The 19607-nt window shown below is 43.1% G+C and overlaps 2 protein-coding genes across 2 annotated transcripts in view; both read left to right on the forward strand.

Annotated features, from left to right (window-relative positions):
* The first annotated feature begins 12073 nt into the window (after positions 1-12073).
* LOC128569063 (putative tRNA (cytidine(32)/guanosine(34)-2'-O)-methyltransferase) lies at positions 12074-13784 on the forward strand. Its single transcript, XM_053567143.1, has one exon. It carries the CDS (start codon positions 12355-12357, stop codon positions 13345-13347), a length of 993 nt encoding a protein of 330 aa, XP_053423118.1. The 5' UTR covers positions 12074-12354; the 3' UTR covers positions 13348-13784.
* A 1879-nt stretch (positions 13785-15663) lies between these two features.
* LVRN (laeverin) overlaps positions 15664-19607 on the forward strand; it is an 87234-nt gene continuing 83290 nt past the window's right edge. Inside the window, exon 1 of the mRNA XM_053567146.1 lies at positions 15664-16358. Within this exon, the coding sequence (XP_053423121.1) occupies positions 15664-16358 (695 nt within the window). The remainder of the gene's footprint in view (positions 16359-19607) is intronic.

Below are 19607 nucleotides of genomic sequence, written 5' to 3' on the forward strand. Positions count from 1 at the left end.
ATATACTCTTTAAAGAAGTTTTTGCTATAGAGGAGATAGAATAAAAGATGGACAGGCCTGGAAGGTCAAGGAACTATTCTTCTTTCTTTAAAAACACAGACTTCAGCATGTTTAAATGGGAAGAGAAAAGATAGAGCAGAGAGAGAGAGGAAAGAGAGTGGGAGTGAGAAAGAATGAGATTAATGGCTAGCGTAAGATTTCCAAGAAAATGTGAGAGAGTAAGATTTAGAGCCTAAGTGGATGGACTGACCTGAGATCAGAAGCACATGTTACTTGTTATGTCCGGAGGGAAAAGGAAAAGATGGGTGTGGACACAGATAGATCTGGCACGGAAAGTTGAAGTGGTTCCCAGCTACTGACTTCTGTTTTCTCCGTGGTACAGGAGGAAAGCAGGGAGGGGGAGGGTTATAAGTAAGGAGGGTGGAGAATTTAGTGAAAACAGTTGTGGCAGATAGTGAAAAGCCAAGATAATTACAGAAAAATGGTAGGACTGAAAAATCCAGCAGAGGCTGGTCACCGTGAATATAGAGTGTTACCAACATGCCCAGTCATGGTATCTTCTGGAGCCCTGGGCAGGCATGGAGACAGCTGGTTAGTTGGATTCACGGTGCTTTGCGGACTTGCCAAGTGGGACAAGCCGCACACAAGGAAGGAAAAGTGCAGTGGGTGGAAGGCAGTTGGAGAAATAGCCCAAAACATTATGGCTGATTTTTTTTTCTTTTTTGCAGTTGTTATTGTTTTTTAGCTGGCCTGGCCAGGCTCAAACCCTGCAGTTTGGGTGCTTGTGGCTGGCGCCATAACCACAGTGCTAGGGCACTGAGCTCCGGGTTATTTTGGCAGATTTTTTTTTTAGCTTCTTCATTCTTTTCTCTATTTGACTTTTACAAGAAAACAAAACAAACAAGTCTGCGGTAGGTATTTGTCTTTCGTTTACCCAGCATCCATCCCCCTTCCTCCAGAAATAGTTGTAAATTTTTACTTGAAACTCCTCTCCCACCCGTTCTCAGTCCTTACCGTCCGGGCGGGGCTCCAGGAAGAGGAGCAGTGGAGCATGTGACCTATCCTGGCCAATCAAAGTACTACATTTCCTGGCCCGTGAAACAGGTGTTCCTATTGGCTGATGTCCCACGTAGGCGCGTTCAGAATGACAATGGAGGCTTTCCAGGAGGTAGGAAAAAGAGACCCTTTGCGGAAGAGGTGAGGCTGAAACCGCTACAGTCATCTTGTGGTGCGGAAAAGTCACTAAGAACTGATATTGACTGAAAAAGCAAGTGTTGTTGAGGATGGAGAGAGAGAAATCGGGTTCTGGACTCAGCAATGCCTGAAGTAATACACTGGACTTTTCAGGTCCGTAAGCCAGTGAGTTTCTCTTTTTACTTGAGCTAATTTGTGTTTGCTTTTCAAAAGAGGTTTTTTCTTTTTTTTTTTTTTTTTTGAGACAGAGTCTCACTTTGTCGCCCTCAGTAGAGTGCTGTGTCGTTACAGCTCACAGCGACCTCAAACTCTTGGGCTTAAACGATTCTCTTGCCTCAGCCTCCCAAGTAGCTGGGACTACAGGCGCCCGCCACAACTCTCGGCTATTTTTTGTTGTTGTAGTTGTCGTTGTTTGGCAGTCCTGGGCTGGGTTCGAACTCGCCAGCTGCGGTGTATGTGGCTGATGCCCTAGCCACTGAGCTACAGGCGCCGACCGTTCAAAAGGGTTTTTACCTGATGCAAGACTTTAATTTTTAAAAAGGAGCCCCCATCTCTTGGTCATCTCATTTTTAGAGATGCCTTTGCTGTCCATGTGAGAGCTGAGATTCCATGAAGATGATCATGTCTCCTTGCTGAGCTCAGAATGGACAGCAGAGAAATGTTGTACAGCTGCTAAAATGATTGAGAAAAATTGTTTTGGAATGAAGATAAATTAAAAAAAAAAAAGATTTAAATTATATATAAAATCTAGTTACAGTGTGTTTTTATAAAAGATGAAGTACATACAACAAAATCTTGCAGTGATTGTTTTGGGTTATGAGACTATGGTTGATTTTGCCACCTCTACATTTTCTGCATTTTTCCTAATGAGCATGCACCACTTTTATGTATTTATGTGCTTATTTAATTTTAAAATTAATTCATATTTTTACCAAAGTAATGTGTGCAACATGTTTTTTAAAAAATCAAATACCCAAAAGCTTATACCAAAATCCAGAAATCCCATACCAGCCCTTCCTACCTACTTCTTCCATCCTATTCTAGACTGTTCTTCTGTCTATATACCTCCTTATTTCAAAATACTCTGCTTAAACTTCTATTAGTATTTTTGACTTATTAGTATCTTTTGGGATTCTGTTACATAAAATGAGGAATTAAATTCTCTTCTGCACCATCCCCATTTAATTCCTTCCTCCCATTCTCCTGATATGGTTATGCTGCAGTTTCAGTGTAATCTGTAGTAATTGTGTGCCCATTGTTCACTGCTAAGCCAATAATATAGCCATGAATATATTTCTATTCTTTGATGTCTTTTTTCTTTTTCCTAGAGTTAATAATTGCCTTTTAAAAATTGCTTGTTTGCATTAATTTCCAACTACTCACTGCAATTTCCTTAAGAGGGGCCAATGGAACTGTCAAATTTGCAGCCATGTTTGTCAAAGGGTAGAACGTATCAGACAATCCTGCCATCACCACATGCCTCACATCAGGCTGGAGCTAACACAGCCCTCCTTGCTCTTGGGCTGGTTTCTCTCCAGTTATGCTGCACAGCCTCACCGCCAAGATACTGGCTGCATTGTTTCCTGAGCCTCATTTCTTCCTCTATCTCCACTATGTGTGGGGAAGCATGTCTTTCACTGGCTTTCTAAGAAAGAGTGCATAGAAGGCATTTTCTTTTAGTCCTTGCATATCTGAAAATTTCAGATATTTAGGTTATTCTCATACTTGATTCTTTGGTTGGATATAGAATTCTAGCTTAAAAATAATTTTCACTGAGGATTTTGAAAGAACTGCTGCATCTTATTCTATCTTCTTCTGGTAATACTGTGAGAAATCTGATGCCATTCTGATTCCTGTTCATTTATTTTATTCTCTCTGTACCATTTTTAGGATGGTCTGATTTTGATGCTCTGAAATTCACAATGAATACCCTATATGCTATGGGCATTGAGTTTTGTCGTTGTTTTCCAATAAATTATGCTGCTCATACAGTATGCCCTTTTAATCTAGATTTATATTAATTCATCAATAATTTTCTTTGTTTTTTCAATTCTCTCTAGTCCTCTAATTTTCTTAGCTTTTTTTCCCTTCAATTTTCCACCTCTTTATTTTGTTCCTCTTTTAGGAGATTCCTTTTTTTTTTTTTGAGACAGTCTCGCTATGTTGCCCTCGGCATCACAGCTCACAGCAACCTCAAACACTTGGGCTTCAGTGATTCTCTTGCTGCAGCTTCCCAAGTAGCTGGGATTATGGGTGCTTGCCACAGCTCCTGGCTATTTTCTTTTGTTGCAGTTGTTATTGTTGTTTTTAGCAGGCCCGGGTCAGGTTTGAACCCGCCAGCCCCAATGTATGTGGCCAGCGCCCTACCCACTGAGCTATGGGTGCCACCCAAGATTCTTTTGATTTTAATGTCCAAATCTTTATATTAAATATTTTATTTCAGATACTGTATGTTTAATTTCCAAGAGCTTCATCTTTGTTTTCTATTTTCATTCTTGTTTTATGTTCCCAATATTATTTCTTATTCTCAATAGCAATATTAATTGCAGAATTTAGAAAAAAAAATCTGCTTTTTGCATTTTCTGTTTCCACTTGTTCTTTGCTGTTCTATTTGCATTTTTTTCTTTTATATTGGAGGTTTTTCTCAAATGACCTATGAGCTACTATTCATATTTAAGCTATCATTCACAGCTCTATTTTGCTAGTTAGAAGTTTTGTGTGTAGTGGGGGAGGAAGTCTTGGAGGGACTAGGTGACTAGTGTCCTTCAGTGAATGGTCATCAGGACAAGAGCCACTCTTTCTCTCAAATGTTTCCTGTGAGAGGTCTTTTCTCTGTACTGTTTAGTTTCTTAAGAGAAATTCCTCTAAACTCATTTCTGGGATATATGATAGGCTGCTAGAATTTGGGGAGCAAGGCAGGGCAAGAAATGGCACCCTTTCATTCAGTGTGTAGACTTTCACTAAGGAGTTCAGTGTTTCATTAGGAAATATTTCTTGAGTACCTATTATGTGTCAGGCCCTATTTTATGCATTTAGGATCTATCAGTAAATAAAATGTGGGACGATCCCTGCCCTCAAGGATCTTATAGCTATCAACCTTGAGAAAGACAATCATATATGTAAGAAATAAACAAATTAAATAGTATTTTAGTAGGTGATAAGTGCCATAAAAAAGAAAAATAATAGTGTCCCCACTTTGAGATGTCCCCACTTTTTAGGCCAAATCAATATATGCCTTCCATATATTGATTTATGATTTTTACCTGTAATTCCTGTCTTGCTGAAATGTGAAAAACCAAATCACAACTCCACAACCACGAGTCCACTTACTCAAGGTTGCCTGAATGTGGGTCTGTGTCATGGTCCTCAAATTTGGCTCAGAATAAAACCTCTTTAAATTATTTTACAGAGTATGGTGCCTTTTCCATTGACATTATTATGCCTTAAATTCTGGATATATGGCTTTTTACTCTTGGCCAATTTATGATGTGGTGATTAAAGTCTAAAATATTCCCTGGAGACCACCATGGTTGGATTTTTTTATTGATGGTTTGCTACCAAAGCTTTTGGTTTGAAGAACTTAGCTTCATTATTTAAAGGGCCTAAGAATTTCCCATTTAAGGCATCTGTAGACAAGATTTATCTCATAGGATTTAGTGGTTCAAACTGGTGACACAGCATAGTTCAACAGGGCTCCTGGTGAGATTTCACACGAGATGTCTCTTGAGACTCCAGTGCTTGCCCGTAACTTCTTTCTCTCCATGTACCATATCTTTTGCCTTTGAATGTCATTCTAGCACCTTGGGAGGCTGAGGTGGAGGATATATTGAGCTTAGGAGTTTGAGAGTAGCTTGAGCAAGAGTGAGACCTCATGTCTACTAAAAATTTTTTTTTAAAAAATTAGCTAGGCATTGTGGTGGGCACCTGTAGTCCCAGCTACTCTGGAGGCTGAGGCAGGAGGATTACTTGAACCCAGGAGTTTGAGGTTGCCGTGAGCTATGATGCTACAGCACACTAGCCTGGGCAGCAGAGTGCGACTATCTGGAAAAAAAAAAAAAAGCCTATGTGATGTACTCTGTGAAGTCTAGTGAATCTTTTCAAATAACCAAACTAGGGAAATCTTTGCAAAGGTGTACCTATATAATGTATCACTATTTAGCTGTTTGAGGGCAGAGCAAGATGGCCAAATAGAAAACTCCAGCTATTTTTCCTCCATGTGAACTCCAAAATTCAGTAACTGTCTACACAAGGGAACATTTTCAGAAGAACCAAAAATCAGGTGAGGGTGGCACCTGTGGCTCAGTGAGTAGGGCACTGGCCCCATATGCTAAGGGTGGCAGGTTCGAACCCTGCCCCAGCCAAACTGCAACAAAAAATAGCTAGGCCTTGTGGGGGGCACCTGTAGTTCCAGCTACTCGGGAGGCTGAGGCAAGAGAATTGCCTAAGCCCAAGAGCTGGAGGTGGCTGTGTGCTGTGACGCCATGGCATTCTACTGAGGGCGACAAAGTGAGACTTGCTGAAAAAAAAAAAAAAATCAGGTGAGTGGTCACAGTACCAGTTTTTAACATTATGTCAAAGGCAGAGACACTGAAAAGGGCAGAAAATACAGTCTTGCATTGCCTATCCCACCCCTCCTCCATCCCCCAGCAATGTACCAGTGCACCTAGTAGAGAAAGAATCTGTATGCTCAGGAAAGGGAGAGAGTGAAGTAATGGTGGGACTTCCATCGGCTCTCAGACCTGCCCTGTCAACCAGGGACCACAGGATAGGGCACAGTTCTGCTAGTGTCCACAGTGGGAACATTTAGACCAGCCTGGCTAGAGGAAAATCCTCTACCCTGAAACCCAAGTTTTGGCTAGCCTCACCTCTGGCTGACAAAAAGTATCCTGGGGCCTGGAATAAGTTTGTAAGGTAGTCAGGCCCCAGACATAGACAAACATTCACAAATCTCAAGAATATCCAGGAAAACAAATGACCTCACCAAATGATCTAAATAAATAAGGTACCAGTGGCCAATCCCAGAGTGATGGAAATATGTGACAATGAATTCAAAGTAGCAGTCTTTTTTTTTTTTTTTTTTTTGAGACAGAGTTTCACTATGTTGCCCTCCAAAGAATGCCATGGCGTCACAGCTCATGGCAACCTCAAACTCTTAGGCTTAAGTGATTCTCTTAATCGCCTTAGCCTCCCCAGTAGCTGGGACTATAGGTGCCCACCACAACACTCGGCTATTTTTTTGTTGTTGTTGTTGCAGTTGTCTCAGTTCTCTGTAGTGGGTCTCCACAGGCCGTCCAAGCAGCGCATGAATTCTCTCTCCTGGTGCAGGCCCTGCTCTTCCCTCCTCTGAACTGTTGCATCGGTCCCCTGACTACAGTCTCTTTCAGCATTGGACAGATCATTCAGACAATTACCAAAGAAATATTGGACTTAATCTAAAATATAGACTAAGTGGATGGATCTAATCTAATAGATATTTACAGAACACTTCATCCAACAGCTGCAGAATACATATTCTTCTCTTTTAGCTCATGGATCACTCTCAAGGATAGACCATATCTTATGCCAGAAAACAAATTCTAAAAATTCAAAAACATTGAAATCGTGTCAAGTATTTTCTTTGAGGATAAGAAAGAAAACTAAAAATCAATAACAAGAAGACCAGAAATTCTATAAATACATGGAAATTATACAATATGCTCCTGACTGAACAGTGGGACAGTGAAGAGATTAAGATGGAAATTTTTAAAATTCTCAAAATAAATGAAAATAAAAATACAACATCGGGCAGTGCCTGTGGCTCAGTGGGTAGGGCACCGGCCCCATATACCAGGGATGGCGGGTTCAAACCCAGCCCTAGGCAACAAAAAAATAGCTGAGCGTTGTGGTAGGCGCCTGTAGTCCCAGCTACTTGGGAGACTGAGGCAAGAGAATTGCCTAAACCCAGGAGTTGGAGGTTGCTGTGAGCCGTGTGATGCCCCGGCACTCTACCGAGGTTGATAAAGTGAAGTGAGACTCTGTTTCTACAAAAAAAAAAAAAAAAAAAAAGAAAGAAAGAAAAAATACAACATATCAAAACCTAGGGGATATAGCAAAAGTAGTAATAAGGGGAAAGTTTATAGAATAAGTGCCTACATCAAAAATATAGAAAAGCTTCAAATAAACAACCTAATGATACATCTCAAAGAACTAGAAAGGGAAGAACAAACCAACCCCAAACAGAACAAATAATAAAGATCAGAATGGTAATAAATGAAATTGATACAAAAATAAACAAAAGATCAATGAGCCAAAAATTTGGGTTTTTTAAAGATAAACAAAATTGACACATCTTTAGCCAGACTAAGAAAAAAAAGAAGACCCAAATAAATAAAATTAAAATGAGAAGAAACGTATTACAATTGATATCACAGAAATTCAAGGATCATTAAAGACTACTATAAGCAACTATATGCCAATAAGTTGGACAACCTAGAAGAAATGGTTAGATTCCTAGATACATACAACCTGCTAAGAGTGAACCAATAAAACCTGAATAAACCAATAACAAGTAACAAGATAGAGGCAGCAATTAAAAATATTCCATTAAAGGAAATCCCAGGACCCAATGACTTCACTGCTGTATTCTACCAAGCAGTGATAGAGGAATTTACACCAGTTCTTAAAGCATGCTCAAAAAGTTGAGGAGGAGGGAATACTCCCAAACTCAATTTCTGAGGCATATACCACCTTGATACCAAAACCAGATAAAAACGCAATAAGAAAAGAAAACTACAAGCCATTATCTCTGATGAACACAGATGCAAAACCTTCCACAAAATACTAGCAGACTGAATACAACAACACATTAAAAAGATTATTCATCATCATCACGTGGGATTCATCCAGGGATGCAAGAATAATTCAACATAACCAAATCAGTCAATGAGATACATCATATCAACAGAATGAAGGACAAATACCAAAAGATCATTTTGATTGGTGCTGGAAAAGCATTTGATAAAATTCAACATCCCTTCATGATAAAAACTCCCCAAAAAGTAGGAATAGAAGAAATTTGCCTCAACATGATAAATAGAAGGAATTTGCCTCAACATATATGACTGATATGACAGACTCACAACTAGCATGATACTGAATGGGGAAAAACTGAAAGCCTTTCCTTGGAGATGTGCAACAAGACAGGATGCTCACATTCACCACTGTTAGTCAACAGAGTATGGGAAGTTCTAGCAAATGCAGTCAGATGAGAGGAAGAAACAAAGGGCATCCAAATTGGAAGGGAAGAAGTCAAATTATCCTTATTTGCAGATGATATGACCTTATATCTAAAGAAACCAGAAGACTTCACAAAGAACTATTAGAACTGATAAACAAATTCAGTAAAGTTGCAGGATACAAAATCAACATACAAATATCAGTAGCATTTTTACAGGCCACCAGTAAACAATCTGAAAAAGAAAACAAGAAAGTAATCACATTTATAATACGTAGAAATAAAATAAAATACCTAGAAATAAACTTAACCAAAGAAGTAAAAGATCTCCATAGTGAAAACTACAAAACCTTGATGAAAGAGATTGAAGTAGACACAAAATAATGGAAAAATATTCCATGGTCACAGATCGAAAGAATCAATATTGTCAAAATGTCCATCCTGCCTGAAGCAATGTACAGTTGAATGCAATCCTTGTCAAAATACCAATGACATTCTTCACTAAAATAGAAAAAATAATCCTGAAATTTATATGGAACCACAAAGACCACAAATAGCCAAATCCATCCTGAGCAAAAAGGACAAAACTGAAGAAAACACCTTACCTAATTTCAAATGATACTCCAGAACAGTAGTAACCAAATCAGCATGATACTGGTATAAAAACAGACACATAGATCAATGGAGCAGAATAGAGAACCCACATATAAATCCAAACAACTATAGTGAACTTAGCTTTAACAAAGTTGCCAAGAACTTCCAGTGGCGAAAGGATCTGTTCAATAAATGGTGCTTGGAATCCTGTATATCCATATACAGAAGAATGGAACCAGACTCTTACCTCTCACCCTGCACAAAAATCAAATCAAAATGGAGTAGAGTCTTAAGTCTAAGACCTGAAAATGTGAAACTACTCCAAGAAAACACTGGGGAAATAATTCAGGACAGGCAACCAAAGCAAAATTGGGCAAATGAGATTATATCAAGCTAAAAGCTTCTGCATAGAAAGGAAACAATCAACAAAGTGAAGAGAGAGAATGGGAGCAAGTATTTGCAAACTACCCATTTGACAAGGGATTAAAACTAAACATATAAGGAGCTCTAACCACTCAAGAGGAAAAAAATCAATCTGATTAAAAAATGGGCAAAGAATCTGAATAGCCATTTCTCAAAAGAAGATACACAAATGGTTAAGAAGTATATGAAAAAATGCTCAACATTTTAGTCATCAGAGAAATGCAAATCAAAACTACAATGAGATGTCATGTCACCCCAGTTAAAATGGCTTTTATCAAAAAGACGAGTAATAAATGCTAGCGAGGATGTGGAGAAAATGGACCCCTGAACATTCTTAGTGGGAGTATAAATTAGTGTAACCATTATTGGGTACAGTCTGGAGGCTCCTCAAAAAACTAAATATAGAACTACCATATGACCCTGCAATCCCACTGCTAGATATATCCAAAAGAAGAGAATTCACCATATTGGAAGTATATCTGCACCCCATGTTTATTGCAGCACTACTCACAAAAGCCAAAATTTGTCATCAACCTAAGGGTCCATCACAGATGAATGGCTAAAAATTGTGGTACATATACACAGCGGAGTATTATAGAGCCACAAAAAGAAATGAAATTCTGCCATTTGCAACATGGATGAAATGGGAGAACATTATGATAAGTGGAATAAGCCAAACAGAAAAAGATAAAACTCACATGTTCTTACTCATATAGAGGAGTTGAATATTAAAAACAATTGATCTCATGGAGACAGAGAATAGAACAATGGTTACCAGAGGCTGGGAAGAGTAGAGAAAAGGAGGAATAAAGTGAGGATGGGTACAAAAATATAGTTAGATAGTCCAATAGAATGAACAATATTTGATAACATAACAAACTGACATAATCAATGATATGGTTATACTTTAAGAATGGAATTGCAACATTCCTTACGCAAAGAAATGATAAATGCCTGAAGTGATGGATATCTTAATTACCCTGATTTGTTTAATTCACACTGTGTACCTGCATAACAACATTATATGTACCCTATAAAATATATACAACTGTTTTTTTTTTGTTTTGTTTTTTTGAGACAGAGTCTCACCATATGGCCCTCGGTAGAGTGCTGTTGCATTACAGCTCACAGCAACCTCTAACTCTTGGGCTTGAGTGATTCTCTTGTCTCAGCCTCCCAAGTAGCTGGGACTACAGGCGCCTACCACAACACCCGGCTATCTTTTTGTCACAGTTTGGCCGGGGCCGGGTTCAAACCTGCCACCCTCCGTATATGGGGCCAGTGCCCTACTCACTGAGCCACAGGTGCCGCCCAATATATACAGCTATTAAGTGCCCATAATAATTAAAAATTTAAAAGAGTTTAAAATGCTATGCACTGGTGGAAAATTATGTGGAATATATCTGTGGACTGATATGGAAAGATACCCAGGATATATTATTAAAAGAAAATGCAGGTGCAGAACTGCAGTATAGACACAGAAGGACATATAACTGTATGTGTTTAATTTGCATGGGAAATACTGAGAAGATGCACAAGGAATTATTAAAAATTATTAACCACACGAGTGGTAGAAACAAGATACCTTAACATAAATTTCATAGTTTTGATTTTTGAAACTTGTGAATATGTTATTCACTGAAAAAATTAAAATTTCAAAACAAATGAGGACAAGAAAAGAAAAATTAAGTCATGTGGTCCAAGAGGTATAATAAAATATCATAGGGGTTCACGATAAGTTCCATCATAAATAAAGATGGAAAAATAATAGACATGGCAAAGCAGAAACATGAACAAAAGTGAATGCCAACACAAGATATAAAGCTGAGGTTTCACCTGGCCAGCATATAAGAGGTTTGGGTTGTTGCCTTAGCTCCAGGATTTTCAACAGTGGCACTAATGATATTTTGAGCAGGATACTTCTCTGTTGTAGGGGACTATACTGTGAAATATCCAGTGTTTAGTGGGCTTTATCCACTAGACAACAGTGGCCCACCTTCCCCCCAGTTGTGACAGCCAAAATTATGTCTCTGGACGTTCTCAAATGGTCAGGCAGGCACAAAAACCACTCCCAGTTGCTTTCATTTATATGAATAAAAAGATTTTCTGAAAAGCTCATTAAAAATATTTCAAAAATTGTCTAGTGAATGTTTTCCTGGCAACTGGTCTATATTTCAGAATTACTTTTTATTGAGATATCAAATATTTCATATAACATTTTCCCATTCCTTTCTATTGTTACCATAATCCTGACTCAGCCAGTATGCTATTTTGCAATTTCTTTTGAGTGACATTATTGATTTATCAGAAATATTTTCCTTTTAATAGGATATTTAAATTGCTGAATCATTCGGTATGATTTTATTAACTGGAAACTTGTTGTATGGGAGCCAATCTTTATTTCTTTAATTATATTAGAGAAATGGAATTAGATACTGGAGTCCATGGATGTTTATTTCATAGAGTTTTATATATAATTGAGTGGAAGAATAACTTTAATGTGTTTGAAGTAATCCTAATACTGACTTATTCTTCTTCTTTTTTTTTTTTTTTTTTTATTTTCCCTGGGACTCTGGAATCTTTCAAAAGCCTTCAAGAAATCATCTAGGGGAGGATACACATTGTACATTAATTTAGGGCCTGGGCCTCACTAGAGCCTCAGCCCTTTGACATGCAAAGGGTGCCGCACAGCCGTAACCCTTAGGCATGCATGACACGCATTCCGGTCAGCTGCCAATGCATACAGAAGCCCTGAGAGTTCTCCGGTGTTTGCCCTTTCACCCAGGCTCAGGCTGCTAGCAGACCAACCTCCTTCCTCTGGCTCCCTTGGTTCCAAAAGCTAGGAGCTAGGTGGTATCCCACTCACCTGGTGACGGACACTGGGCAGTATCAGCTGACTGTTGGTGGTCCTTGGGCAAACTGTGTGTGAGATGGGACGGACATCGAAGGACAAGCGAGATGTCTACTACCGCCTGGCCAAGGAGAATGGCTGGCGTGCCCGCAGTGCCTTCAAACTGCTACAACTTGATGAACAATTCCAGCTTTTTCAAGGTGTGACACGGGCAGTTGACCTGTGTGCAGCCCCAGGCAGCTGGAGCCAGGTGCTGAGCCAGAAGATTGGAGGCCAGGGTTGTGGCCACATGGTGGTGGCTGTGGACCTGCAGGCTATGGCTCCAATACCAGGTGTGTTACAGATCCAGGGAGATATCACCCAGCTATCCACTGCCAAGGAGATCATCCAGCATTTTGAGGGCTGCCCTGCGGACCTAGTAGTGTGTGATGGGGCTCCCGATGTAACTGGCCTCCATGATGTTGATGAGTATATGCAGGCCCAGCTCCTTCTAGCCGCTCTGAACATTGCTACACATGTCTTGAAGCCAGGGGGCTGCTTTGTGGCCAAGATATTCCGAGGCCGGGATGTGACGCTGCTCTACAGCCAGTTGCGTGTCTTCTTCTCCAGCGTTCTCTGTGCCAAGCCCAGGAGCAGCCGGAACTCCAGCATTGAGGCCTTTGCTGTCTGTCAGAGTTATGACCCTCCCAAGGGCTTCACTCCAGACTTGAGCAGACCCTTGCTGGACCACTCTTATGACCCAGATTTCAACCAGCTGGATGGTCCCAACCGCATCATTGTGCCTTTTGTTACCTGTGGAGACCTGAGCTCTTATGATTCAGATCGCAGCTACCCATTGGATCTAGAGGATGGCTCAGAGTACAAGTACACTCCACCCACACAGCCTCCCATCTCGCCATCATACCAGGAGGCTTGCAGGTTGAAGAAGAAGGGGTGGCTGGTCAAGGAAATCCGCCCCCAGGACCACCCCATCAGCAGAGTGAACACATTGCCCCAACTCCTGGCTGCCCATGAGTCCCACACCCTGCAGGCCCCTGAGATGGAAGACAATGAAATGAATTGTTCACCTTAAATCCATTAAGCTGGCATGCTGATACAACTCAGAAACTGCTCACTATCAGGAAAACCAGAACTCGGGTTGATGAACTTGTTTTCAAATATCTCATCAATGGGGCCTGAATGAACAAGCCCTGAGTAGGAATCTGCATCAATCATCATGAAGACAATGAGGAAAGAAACACACCACAGAAATCTGTCTGTGCTGCAACAGGAATTCTTGAGTGAGGTCTTACCTCTTCTCTAAGCCTCATCAGTGATGTCCTGATTATGTCCAGAATTTCCCCTGAAAGCAGAGGTTCTTAACCTGGATAGAAATCAGGGGGATCCATGAACTTGATGAAGGAAAAATGTTGCATCTTTATTTTAACTAATGCAACAGAAATGTAACTTACTCCCAGTTACAAATGCTGGCAACTAATTACAATAGTAAAAGTGGTACCTGCAATTTTCCCACCTATACTGTTCCTTTTTATGCTACATTACAATTGTTGCAGGCATCTTGAAATACTGTTCACATTCATCACATCAAGTGATAGCAGATATTATAATTTGATGTACTAACAAATTAACCCATATTGTATTACAAAAAAAAAAAAAAGAAAAAAATCATTCAGGGGGTGGTAAGGCCAGTAATTAGTTGGTTAACCCCTCTGTCACAGTGTCAGCCTGACAGTGACCTGACCCTTGAGACCCTGCCAGCACCGCAGCATGACCTGTGGCAGGTACATAGAAACATTCACAGAAAGATCTGCTGCTCTCTCCGCTCTACTCATCATCTGGGAGTGATGCATGTGGTCATAGTTTTTTTTAATAGAATTTTTCCGTGTTTCAAGGAAGCAAATTTAACCTGGAATTTGGAGACTGGTCCACAGATTACAGCATAACCACCTGCATGAACTTCATGTCATATCTCCCTCCAAGCTGTTGGTCATTGATTCCACTTCCAGGAGCGACAAAGCGCACATTTCCCAGGAAGGTCACCGAGATCCAGTGTCTCTGAACTCCAGCAGGAACGTGGAGATAGTTTTATAGCTGCCACAGAAAACTTATTTTCGCTCTGAAAAAATTGGACTCTAAAGACGGGACACGCTGAACTCAATCTTCAGCCTGCAGTAGGATCTTAGCTGCCTTCCCCTGCGTCTTCCCCAGCGCCTCCTCAAGTTTGCCATCCCTTTCCCTCTTCCCTCCCGGGTATGCGTGCAACTCCGGACCACGCACCGGCCAGGAGCCCGCCCGGGCGTCCCGGCTAAATAGCAAACAGATGCCCTACAGGCCAGGGAGCTCGCCGACTGGGGCACCGCCTGGAAAACCTTCCAGCCCCGAGGTTTCTGAGTCGCCGGATTATTGTTTTTGCTGGAAACGAGCCGGTTCTGAAAGTAGGCACCTCCTTTCCCCCGGCGGGGATGCGGAGAACGGACCCAGCACCAGGACTGGAAAGCTGCACCCCGCGCAGCGGCGGAGCTGAGTGGAGGCTTCGCGTTGGCTCCCTCCGAAGTTGAAGGGTCTTGCCCAGCCCCTTCGCCGGGAGACCGCGGGCAGACACCACGCTCCCCTAGGATTTTGTCACCCCTTCCTCCAGCCCGGCCTTGTAAACTGCGGAAGGGCTCCGGGACTCGAGACTTGGTTCCCAACTTCCCACTAGTTGCCTGGACCACTTGCCTGCCGGCTTATTCAGGGGCGATTTAGAGCCTACGGACTTGGCTCCACAAGTTTGTTCTGACTGTACGGTCGTCCTCGGAGAGTCACTTCAAAGTGAGTTCGCCAATGTCCCGCTTCTCAAGCTCTCCTCCCACCCCCCAGCACACGAAGTCCTAGGTGGTAGTTGGGCAGTTGTGTTGCTGACCGCTCAACGCTACGGTCAAGGAGATGCGGGTGCTGGGTACCTGCCCCTTTCCCGACAACACCTGAAGCCGGACCGGGTCACACTCCAGCAAATCCCAGTAATTCAAATATCCTCATCAGAAGTGACTAGATTCGAGTTCGGTCCGACCGCCGCCTCCCCGCGCGGCCCCTACAGGCCTCTTCTGCGCGGTCTTTCCCTTCAGACCCCAAAGGGCGCACGTCTGGGTGTGCCAGGTCCGCCTCTTCCCCGGCTCTGGCGCAGGCGGGAGTGGGCGGGCAGGGACCTGGATCTGATTAGCTGGGAGGGGGAAGCAAGCCGTGTTCCCAGCCGCTCTCTCCTGCTTCCCTGTCCTCCCAGGCTCCTCGAGCAGGCAGAGGGACTGTACAGGACAGGAGGGGTGGGGGTCCCACCATTGAGCATCCCGCCAAGGGATCAGAACCGTGCCTCTGTCTCTGACCTTCCTCCTCGCGCCCTTCCCCGGCCCCAATGGGACCCGCTTCCAGCTCCGGCTTCTATGTGAGCCGCTCGGTGGCCCTGCTGCTGGCTGGTCTGGCAGCCACCCTCCTGCTGGCGCTGGCCGCGCTCGCATCTCTGTACGGCTACTGCGCGCGCGTCCCGCCGTCGGAGCTGGGTGGCCCCTGGGTTCCGGACGCCGCGTCCTCCCCTCCCGACAGGCAAGAGGAGTCGACCGGGACCCCGAAACCTGGCCCGGCTCGTAAGCCGTCGGTGACTACTACCCATGGCGACTGGCGACCCCCGGGACCCTGGGACCATCTGCGCCTTCCGCGCTGGCTCGTGCCCCTGCACTACGAGCTGGAAATATGGCCCCGGCTGAGGCCCGACGAACTCTCCAAGTGGTTGGACTTCACCGGCCGCGTGAACATCACGGTGCACTGCAGGGTGGCCACCGCGCGATTGCTCCTGCACAGCGTTTTTCTAGACTGCGAGCGCGCGGAAGTGCGGGGGCCCTTGTCTGCGGGCACTGGGGACGCCACTGTGGGCCGCGTGCCGGTGGACGACGTGTGGTTCCCGCTGGAGACGCAATACATGGTGCTGGAACTCGGTGAGGCCTTGCAGTCTGGTAGCCGCTACGAGCTGCAGCTCAGCTTCTCAGGTGTGGTGTACCAGGACACGAGGGAGGGGCTCTTCCTCAACGTCTACACCGACCAGGGCGAGCGCAGGTAAGAGCGGGCCCCGCCCCGGTCCTCCCCTGTCCCCGGTCCCTGCCACTGCACCTGGCAGGCTGGACGTCCAGCCGCCTACAGTGTCCAGGTGTGCGTCTCCCTCCTTCCCAAAGAGCCCCTCTAGCTCATCCTCGGTGACGTTTTCTTCCAAAGCTGGAGGGCAGGAGCCACCTTACTTTTCGTCCTGAGACCCTGCTCTCGGAAAAAAGGCTTGGAGACCCTTGCTCTGGCCAGTTTTCGGCCCTATCCTTGCCCATCCAGATGGTTTTTATCGTTGCCTCTCTTGAAGTTTCTTCTACCCAGAAGTTTATTGGTCTCTTCAGAAAACCCCTTTCTCCTCTAGCTGGCTACTCAAAGGTGAGTCCTTGGACTAGCAGCAGCGGTAATACGTGGGGGCTTGTTAGAAATGCACTCTCAGACTCCACTCCCTACCAAAGCGATCGAGATGTGCGTTTTAACTAGATACTCAGGGGCCTCTTGGGCCTTGACTCTGGAGGAGCATCCTTCCCGGGTCCGTTTTTCCCTTCCTGAGCTCGCGGCGCTCGGCTCCCTGCTCTGCCTCTCAGCAAATACACCCTCGTCGGGGATATTGGTTCTCATATTTTTTGATTTTTGCTGAGGTTCTTTGAAACTTTGGAATTGCCTTTAATTTATACCCCCCTCACCCCCGCCTGGGGCTCTCATCTGGTTTTACTGGCGAACAGTGGCGTCCCCTACCTGCTCTCGGCTCTTTGTCAAGCTCTGCAAAGCCTCTGAGCCCAGCACTCTTGGGATCACTGTGATGGAAAAGACGGTAAAAGTGAAGATCAGAGACCTCCCCTTTGAGTTTGAAAGCCCATGTAACTTACATGAGGTTTTTCTACACTTATTTGAGATTATGTCTCCCACACCGACTGTTTCCTGCCCCTGCACAAGAATAGCCTCTTTCCACCCTTTGCTACCACGTTGAGAACACAAGGGAAATGGCTTCAGTGGAAGATAACAAAAAGTTTTTTTTTTCAAACCAGGGATGTCTTCCCTCGCTCACAAACTGGGGGAGCATTTGAGGTTTACACAACTGCATGTGCTTTGCCCTTTATTATTAGAGAAAATGTTATCAGATGTTCTCAGCGGGAAAGAAACCAACTGAATCACCCTCTGAACCATCCCCTGCACTACTTTGAACATTTCAAGGGTTTTAAAATAAGTTTAATGATCTACATTAGTGGATATGTTATCTGTAACTTTTGTTTCTATGGACAGTATGCTTGGTTTGCTCTCTCAAAAAATGCTTGAAAATAGTTTTGAAATGTCCTCATTTAGATGAGGTGTTATCTAACTTATGTGCCCCAGGAACATTTTGAATTGCTGAGTGCAACTGAGGGTGCAAGATCCTTCAGAGGAAAAGTGGAAGCTCTTGGCATGCATATCTGACTGTGTTTTTTGCTGTCAGTCAGTAAATCTTGATGTGTTCACTCATCTTTTCCCTCTTCCTGTCTTAGTGGGACTATGACCCAAACTACAAAAGACCAGAGAGGAAAATCCCTTTGCATTTTTCTGTTGTGCCACCTGCTCTAACATTAACTGCAAACCATATTTTCTGAAGAAATCTTAATAAAGTCCTTATTCATCTATCAAGGCAGAGCTCCAGAATTGTGATGTTTGGGGCAGGGGGAGTTTTTACTAGGAAGTTGTCCCTCGGGTCTCTGCTTCTGAAGCCATAGGGAAAAGACACCTGTGGTTAATATTCAAGCCAAAGTCACAAAGAACCTGGACAGAATGATGGCTTATGATTTGGCCGACTTAGGGAACCCAGCAGACCTGAGTTTGAACCTGAGCTGTGTGGATTGAGGGAATCACTTAACCTCACTATGTCTGTTCCCTCCTCATGGAATAGATAGAAAAACTGTCAACTTTTAGAGTATTGTGAAAATGAAATGAGAATGGGGGCCCTCGGTGATTGGCAGACAGCCTGGGCAGTGGCAGTGGCTGTCATTTGGTCGGATTATCATTGCTGGGAGCAGCCTCCTTGTTATCTAAACATGGAACCTTCCAAGTTCATGGTAGAGTTGAGTCTAAAAAGATGGGTGTGGGAAGAAGCCAGGGGATGGGAGAGTGGGGACTTGTTTATTAATGGTATATATTTTTGTTTTTTGAGATAAAACAAGTTCTGGACATTGGTTGACAACAACATGAGTGTACTTAACACTAATGAACGATACACTTAAAAATTTTTAAATGATAACTTTTATGTTATGTGTATTTTTTTTTTTTTTTTTTTTGTAGAGACAGAGTTTCACTTTATGGCCCTTGGTAGAGTGCCATGGCATCATACAGCTCACAGCAACCTCCAACTCCTGGGCTTAAGCGATTCTCTTGCCTCAGCCTCCTGAGTAGCTGGGACTACAGGCGCCCGCCACAATGCCAGGCTATTTTTTGGTTGCAGTTCAGCCGGGGCCGGGTTTGAACCCGCCACCCTCGGTATATGGGGCCGGCGCCTTACCAACTGAGCCACAGGCGCCGCCCATGTTATGTGTATTTTACTATAATTAAAAACTTTAAAAAGAGCAAAAATAATTCTAAACCAGTGAATGTAGAATGGGGTTCAGAAACTTACATATTTTAATAATTGCCACAGATAATTATTCCAGTAATCTGTGCTTCACACATTTTTCTAATTTTTTATTCTGAAATAATTATAGATTCATCAACAGTTGCAAAATAATATAAAAAAGGTCCTGGGTACCTTCATCCAGTTTCCCCAAATGTAAGTTATATCTTACATAACTACAGTACAGTATCGACAGCAGGAATTTGACATGAGTGCTATGTGTGTATGTGGTTTTGTTTTATCACATGGGTAGATTTGTGTAACCACTACCAAAATCAAGATATTCAACTGTTCGATCACTTCAAAGATCACCCTCATACTTCTGCTTTGTACCCCTTTACACTGCTCCCCCACCTTCCCTAACCCTTGGCAACCACTAATCTGTTCTCCATCTCTATAATTTTTTCTTTCTGAGAATTTTGTTTGTATTTTTGTTTTTTTTTTTAGACAGATGTCTCACTGTGTCACCCTCGATAGAGTGCGGTGCTGTCACAGCTCACAGCAACCTCAAACTCTTTTGGGCTTAAGCGATTCTCTTGCCTCAGCCTCCCAAGTAGCTGAGACTACAGGTGCCCTCCACAATGCCTGGCTATTTTTTTGTTGCAGTTGTCATTGATGTTTAGCTGGCCCAGGCCAGGCTCAAACCAGCCACCCTC

This window comes from Nycticebus coucang, chromosome 17 (assembly GCF_027406575.1).
Source record: "Nycticebus coucang isolate mNycCou1 chromosome 17, mNycCou1.pri, whole genome shotgun sequence".
In the NCBI taxonomy this organism is placed as follows: domain Eukaryota; kingdom Metazoa; phylum Chordata; class Mammalia; order Primates; family Lorisidae; genus Nycticebus; species Nycticebus coucang.